This window comes from Musca vetustissima, unplaced genomic scaffold (assembly GCF_032173495.1).
Source record: "Musca vetustissima isolate MV318-11 ecotype Yass unplaced genomic scaffold, APGP_CSIRO_Mvet_v1 utg355761, whole genome shotgun sequence".
NCBI classification, from domain to species: Eukaryota; Metazoa; Arthropoda; class Insecta; order Diptera; family Muscidae; genus Musca; species Musca vetustissima.
This window is the reverse complement of record NW_026880726.1, coordinates 23,121-31,630: the sequence shown is the minus strand read 5'-3', so window position 1 is coordinate 31,630 and position 8,510 is coordinate 23,121. Positions and strand designations below refer to the sequence as shown.

General features: G+C 32.8%; 1 protein-coding gene across 1 annotated transcript; it reads right to left on the bottom strand.

The window, feature by feature from the left end:
• Window positions 1-1,638: 1,638 nt before the first annotated feature.
• LOC133326538 (endocuticle structural glycoprotein SgAbd-3-like) lies at window positions 1,639-6,737 on the bottom strand. The gene is made up of 2 exons (XM_061535166.1): window positions 6,622-6,737; window positions 1,639-1,922 (listed from the first exon to the last, which is right to left on the bottom strand). The coding sequence occupies exons 1-2, from the start codon at window positions 6,735-6,737 to the stop codon at window positions 1,646-1,648; spliced, it is 393 nt and encodes a 130-aa protein (XP_061391150.1). The 3' UTR covers window positions 1,639-1,645.
• Window positions 6,738-8,510: the final 1,773 nt, after the last annotated feature.

The following is an 8,510-nucleotide window of genomic DNA, read 5'->3' as shown; positions in this document are numbered from 1 at the left end:
AGCTTCCACCCAACCCCCGGAAATAAAATCTGTATACGTTGGTGATGGCATCAAATAACTGTGACCTCTAAACTGTAGTATTTTGGGGATGTTCCATCCTATCATGCGTCGTCAATATCGGTCCACTTTTTGGGATTTTTTTGGAAAAATCTCCATTAAAACTTGTTGAAATTTGCAAATAAGCCTCAAAAATTTTGGAAAGAGGGCATAATGAAGATTCCTGAGAGATGGAAAAATATTATTGAACAGAACGGTTCATCCTGTATTTCGCACCAAAAAAGGGAAGAAACTTGTGGGACAACCTAATATTTGGTGTACATTATGGTTTACATAAATCGGTTTGTATACATATTTTCATTTCAAGTACATGTCAGTACACCTAAGTCTGTTTTTACACGGTAGATTGGTTCCAGAAGAAGTCGTGTAAAAAATGGAATTCCCCTAAATTAGTGCTATTCACATTTGCTTTGACCAGTAAAGATTGTTTGAACGCGCAATTCACTGAAATCTTTAAGCTAGTGCTCGCAAACTATCGATGGTTTCAGACAATTTCTTTCATAAATACTGTTTTGTGATATGAACATACGTCGCAAAAATTAAATTTGACAAAAAATTTAAGTACATAAAATTTCAAATCGTGCTAAATGGAATAAAATCGTGTAAAAAATTTAAAATATTCAATTTTCAAACCGTGTTATATCAAAACCGTGTAAAAACAGACCGTGTAAAAACAGACTTAGGTGTATACGTATGGTTCGACACGGTCGAATTAAACGCTTTTTTCACTTGTGTTTTAGGGCTTTAAATATTCCTACCAAAAATTGTCAAATATGTATTTAATAACGTATTACTAAGTCGACTTTGATCAGCTAAATACCATTTCGATTTATTTTTTCGATTAATTATTTCAATTTATTTGTTTTGGTTTTCTGTAGAACAAATAACGGTGAATGAAAAAAGTGAAATAATAATAACTTAATATAGCGAATGATATCAAATTATGACACGAATAACAAATTCATTCAAATGCCAACGAAAATAATGTGGACATTCAGACAGTACAGTAACAACAACAACAAATGAATTAATGGCGGCATGAAACAAATTTTAAAATATCACCACTAATGAAGAGTTAACGATATGGTCTATTGAGCAAAAAGCAAAAAAAAAAAAAGAAAAAAACTACCGGCAGGTTAATAAACTTTGGTCATTTCATTATTGGATGAAGTTCTTCTTCATTCCATCGGCTTGACTTGGTTAGTATTGCATAAAAGCATAACATCGATATGAATTTCTTTTGTCTTAGCGATCAACCCACTAGTCAGCTCCGCTTAGCCAAACGACCAAATGACGAATAATTAAGAATACATTTTAAATGTTTCAATAATTTTTATTTTTTTGTTTATTATCAGTCGAATATTTCTATAGATGTGTTTAGATATGTAAGTAAGTATATATGGAGTATATTATGTGCATTGGTATGTATGGTTGTATGATTTTCACCGTTTTGTTTTCTTTCTGTTCGCTCGAACAACAATACTATTATGTCGTATAACGCTTTAGATCACATTTTTGTTGGTTTTGTTCTTTTTTTGTTATTGCCTAAAAATACATGGTGGGTTTGATGTGAGGGTGTATCCGGCATTTAACGATATCTCTTTTGTTCTTTATCTGGGTTGTAGGGATGTTCTTCCAAATATTTCAATGTCTTCAATACTGATTCTGGAATTGGTGGTGGTGTGGGCAAATGAGCACCAACTGGACGATAGCCATTCTCATCGGCGGTATATGAAATGGAATATTCTTCGCCATCATCGGAAATGAAGGCAAATCTTCCCTGAATGGCCTCACCTTCGTGATTGTCATCGACATGTTTCAAGATGCCATCTTGAGTTGCTTTCGAGCCATCTCCCAATTCGTAACTGCAAAAAAATAGAGAAGGAAGAGAAGAGTTGAGGTGAGAAAATATAGCACTAATTCGATACAAAATGTTTCGCTTGTTAGCGTATTAGTAGAATTGTTAATGACGTTATTAGTTAATGCCAATTAAGAAAACATTTTATATAAATTTAAAATTTTACTTTAGAACAAGATTTTGCTGGATTATCTAGTTTGTGTTAATGGTCTGATCAGAAAATATTTAAAATATATTCTTATATAAAAGTTAAATTAATTTTATATGGTTTCAGTTCTAGTGCATACTGAAAATAACACAATAACACTGAACTTGTTATACATATAAAAGAGACTAAAATAAAATAAATTAGTAGAATGGTGCTGAATGTTTTACGTAAATAAGCAAAATATTTATGAAAGATATTTGTATTATTTATTACTTCGAGATCAGATAGAACATATATGTGGTATATAAAGGTTTATCGATTTCATCATTTCAAAAGTATTCAGTGAAAGTCTGACATTGACGTCACAATTACAAAAATTCTGATTCTGCCACAGCCACATGTCGAACAACGTTTTTTTCAACGATGAAGCACATTTCTCACTCGTTGGATGTTTTAATGAACAAAATTGTCGTATTTGGGGGTTTGAGAATCCTCAAGTCATTGAAGAGAGGTCATTACATCCAGAAAGCTACTTTGGTCAGATGGTTTGATTAGACCTTACTTCTTCCAAAACGACCATGAAAAGACTGTCATCGCCAATTCGGAGCTTTATTATCTTATGACTATAAAGCAGTTTGCGTGCTATTGAAGAACACGACTTGGAGAATATGTGCTTTCAACAAGACGGTGCCACTCGAGGGATATCTTGTTTAAGCTATATCAACTGGTCACCAAGATCATGGCGGCTCCTGGGAATATTGTGTCCATGGACCTATATGAACATTTCCTGAATATATACGTGTCCCGGAATGCTATATTACAGTCACCGATTCTATATATGGGGCTGTGTCGAGGCTTGAAATTGATTCGTAATTGATCTGCGAAAATGGTCTTCACCCTTAAAAACCTGAAATACCTAATTCCAGCCACTTTAATAGGAAACTGCGACTGAAACCTTCAAAAAATCCAAAATGAGACACAGGGTGCCAAATTACAGTCACTTCAAAGGCTATATTTAGAAAATATTTTGTTTAAATGTATGACAGCTTCTAAAAGCCCGAATTTTACAAATTATAGCCACCTCTGTGGAAATATTCGGCAAATATCGAATGGATGGTTTGAGAAGTACAAACTAGTTTTTAGCACAAAAATATCTGTCATAAAATAATGAGCAGACCTCTGTATTTACTATTCATCCATTTCGAGAAAGTTTTCTAAACCATATGAGTAGTGTTGAGCAAAAAGGGAATACACCAAAAAATAATCCGATGCAGAACTCGAAAAACTTTATTATGCGGATGATATCTGTCTTCTCTCTCACCCAACATGCAGTTATAATTAGAAAACTTCTAGAGACTGGCTCAAAATGTTGGACATTTCATTAGTATGAAGGAAACTAAGGCCGAGAAAATTGACAACATCAGTATGTAAACATTATGCTAGAAGGCCTAGCAATTGAATACGTTGATAGATTCTGCTAGCTAGAAACCACTGTAACAACTGTAACTGTAATGATAACAAAAGCATTCTGACGACTGCAAGTTGTATGCAGCAGCTCACATATATACAGAAAACCAAGTTTCAAATATTCGAAACATGTATACATTCGATACGGCGGCAGAACCTGGCTTGTTTCTGACACCACCACGCAAAAGTTACAAGCAAAGTTATAAACAGATGCTTCAGGATCAAATGCAGAATATTTTGGCCCAACACCATAAATAACGTAGAGCCGTGGAACCCATACAATTACATTAAACTAGGAAATGGAATTGGAATAAATGAATGAAAAAATGGAGAATAAATGAATGAAAATTCCAAGTCGACCAAGATAACCCCTGGCGACGAACAAATAACCAATAGAAGTAACAGAAAAAATTATATCTGATCCAAATAGATTCAAACACAACACATTCTCTTCCATACTGTATTTGGATGTATGTGTTAAATATTGTATCATCATGTGGTCAAAACATATGCAACTGAAATCGACTCTATGCAGTAATCTGTTTATTTGAAGTTTAAAAATAATACATCTTGGTATTTTTTCAACGTTTTAGGTTAAATTGAAAATGTAATTGTAAATTTACCCTGGCATTTTTAATATTTTGTTGTAAAATTTATTGATAAAATGGATTACTCGATATTAGCTGGGACAAAACATATGCAACTCTGACGTGGTAAGTTTAATAAATATTTAATAAAAAAATGTAATATACGATCACAAACAACCAAATAAAAAGAAGATATGTATTAGAACTTAAAATGGACTTAAAGCTCATTCAAAATAACCGACTAATACAACGCTACTCCAACAAATTCGGAATTTTGTGGATTTTTTGTACGTTTTTAAACCGAATTAGCTGTAAATTGGTATAATGTGTTTTCATTATATGGCACGTCTTCCTTTAAAAAACCAGTAAGGGATGTTCATAGCATCTTTGGAGGACCATTGAATTGGAATCGGACGAAATTAAATGTGTGAACTACATAGATAATTGAACTAATTTAGAACAACTCATACACATACCATTTCTAAACATTTCTATGAAAAAATGCACTTCAATCGGAAGACTTGTACAATTTGTAAAAAATCGAGCAATATATATGGGAGATATTTGACGTATGGGACGAATTTGTACAATCATTTGGTACGTTACAGTATAGTGCGCAGTCCAAAATTTATTTGGTGCAAAACATGCATGAACTCAGACGAAAATATAGAGTGGTTCCAATTATTATAGGTTTGATTTGGTACGTTGTGCACAAATTCGTATATTTAAATCTTTACCGATTCAAAAAAATTGCATACATCAATCGGGACCTAACTCATTACAAAGTGCAAAATTTTGTCTCAATCGGACAAAGATTGGGTGTTTGGTACACCATTTTTTATATATGGGAGATATATCTAAATCTGAACCAATTTCAACAACAATTCACGTGCGACAACCTGCCCCAATTTCGAAATGCTGTCCAAAGTTTTGGTCTCAATCGGACAATGATTAAGAGTTTGGTGCACCATTTACATAAAATCGGACGAAAATATATATGGGAGCTATGTCTAAATCAGAACCGATATCAACAATTCAGTACGCTGTATAAAATTTTGTCTCAATTGGATAAATATTGGAATATTAGGCCAAATAAGTGACCTGTATCAAATTTCATCCAACTCGGATCATAATAGCGACCTTTACTTTGTACTGACGGACTTGCATAAATCGACTCAGAAGGTGATTTGATTTGATTGATATGTATATTATCAAAAGGAACCGTATATTATCAAAAACATAACACCCTATACCACAGTGTGGTGAAGGGTATAGTTATCAATATTCATCCACTTTAAAGCAGCTCCGATATTTTGGGGAGTTGTACCATATTTTTTATTAAATTTGGATTCAAATATGGTAACAAACCTTCCTACAAAAATGTATCAGTATTGAAACATTTTTTACGCTAGCCCCCATTTCAACGGTACCGGCTTCAATTCGGTATATTGAGAATTTTGAGCCCGTTTTTAACGTGATTTGGCTGTGATTACATTCTAATCCTGTGTCAAATATTCCTAACAACAAATTACCATGGTACAGACCACGGTAAAGATACAAAACGATTACAGGTACTTCAAATGCCCAGCTCATGGTGGAGGGTGTAAAAGATTCGGCTCTGCCGAACGAAGGACACAACGACAGTGATAATTTGCAGGTTTGTTTTAAAATTTTGCAGATTTGTATATGATTCCCAAATATATTATATATTAAAGTCCGTCCATACCGTAAACAGAAATTTCAATTTTATAGAATGAAAAAATAAACTGTCTGAACTTGTTTTCGAAGATTTACTGGTGGTAGAGAGTTTCATTAATGATTTTATGCGAGAATGCGAATCGAAATCATTCAGTCATATATCATATATTATATATTAAAGTCCGTCCAGTCATATGATTTAAATTGATTTTAGATATTTTTAATTCACCGTTTACTTCAATTTAAAATCGGTAGGCGCACGCACCTCCTGCATAAAAATAGGTTCATTATTACCAAAAATTCCATTATCAATGTTTTCACTACTATAGATTTACATATTGACCTTGATATATATACGTATTTTTATTTCTCAGAAAAACACAATTAGCACATAGTGTTCATATTTTTTTGCCAAAAATATTCTGTCATATTTTCACATAAATTTTCACTTCGTGTTATTTTTTTTTTGGAATTTCCAAAATAAATTCGACTTCCTGATTATTGATATTATTATTTTATATTGCAAATATTTGCCATATTTTTTATTTATGTGACCGCAAGTTTTCTATTTTAAGTTTTTGTTAATATAATATTAAGAGGATCTGATCATCACAGCATTGTTTTTTTTTCATTTATGGATAAGAGTATTTTGTTAACTTTCATGCTTTTAGCACTTTAAGAGTTGGTGGGTGTAATTTATTTGGCATTTTTGTTCTTGTTGATTTATGTTCCACTATATTATTTAAATTTATATTTCATTTTTTTATTTAGGGAATTTTTTTATTTTTTTTTTGTATAATGCTTACTGATAATGATATTTGCCATCATGTTCCACAATGGCTTCGTTTGAAATCACTTCGACATCCTTGGCAGATACAATACCGGCCACCATTAAACCGAACACAACAAAGATGAGTTTCATTTTCTTTTAGATTTGGTTCGGAACAGCGAAGAGGATTAAATACCAAAACCACAGAAGATAAATATTTAAATTAATCGAATCGAGTCAAATGCACGAATGATACGATTTTAGTCAGCCAAACGAGCTTTTATACTAAAATTGTTATTAACTAAAACAAACTACAAGAAAAACAAAATACAAAAACAATGACCAAATAAAAATTCCTGAACCGTAAACAGAAATTTCAATTTTATAGAATGAAAAAATAAACTGTCTGAACTTGTTTTCGAAGATTTACTGGTGGTAGAGAGTTTCATTAATGATTTTATGCGAGAATGCGAATCGAAATCATTCAGTCATTTGTCAGGGTATTAGTTTTGTTTATGGGAATTATAAAGAGAATCTTCTTCGGCCAGCATCAATGATACTTTCATCTGGCGTCTCTTCGATTCTATTTCTCCCACTCTGTGTTCTACAAATAGAGTGTGAATTTTAACACAGCCATAAACGGCAAAAAATCAATATTCAATAAATATTAAATATGGGGCATCTCACATCGAATGACCGGTTAGCAAATTGTAGAATGTCATAACGATATTAAAATTGTGCGGAACACAATAAATCACAAATGTATTCCGTTCAACATTCTAAAGAAAATCAATTAAAAAAATAATTCTCCTAATAGAAATTATCGACGGTATTTACTAAGAACCGAAAATGGGATAGACATCTATTTATGTCAATAGTTATTTATCCTCTATACTTTATACACCAGAATGGCGACATATATCCATATCGCATGTAAACTGAGGATGGAGGCATAAAAGCATAAAATGAGCAATATTAAATTGAAAATTTATCGCAAAGATGTTTTCACTCGCCAAAAACCCGGTATGCCAATTTACAGAGCCTTAGAATGGAAAAATTGACCAAATATATCGGCTAATTGAACCACATGATGGGGCAAAAAAATATTGCATAGGAAAATACATGCAAATTTCCTCGGATAATTAAATCCTGTTAATTGATTTTCTCGCTTAATTGGTTCAAAATTCATGTCATCAATAATACATTTCCTTTTCACCGGTTAATTGCAAACTAATAATAATTGGAAAATAATTTGGCATTTTTACATATCGACGCCTCCGAATCATAGTATGTTAAGTCGACTTAGCATGTTTTAAAGTTCTTTACGTTTTTAGAATCTACGGTCCTTAATTTACATTCTCCTCAATTTTGGTAATCATTGGCCAATCCAAACCAAAGTTATAAGCAACCAGTGAGCGGAGCAGTATAGTCGGACGGGGCCGACCATACGATACCCTACACAACTACCACGGAACTCAAATTTTCTGCGGATGTTTATTCGGAGACTGGGCAATATTTCGAGATATTTGCACCCTCTTCCTCACACTGACATATTTTTCGAATATTACGAGTATTCGGTACTTCTATTGTTCAGATTCCCTTCACCGTGGGTTGTTGTGATGTTCGGCTTTCATTTGAGGTCTATAGATCGACTCGAAAATAACACAAAAAATTAAGTTTCCTGTCCACTTCATTCCAAAATTATTATCTGATCATCACGGAAAATTATAGGCGTTGTCCTTGACCATAACTGGAACCTCATGGAACATTTCAAAGCGATCAGCGTTATAGTTCCGCTCTACAGAGTGATAATGGTTACTAAATAATATACGAATACGGAGATATCTGTAAATATTTAGGTGTAACTCCCACATCCGAGCACATACAACAATATAATTGGTCTTAATTTAAAGGTCAACCACTCCT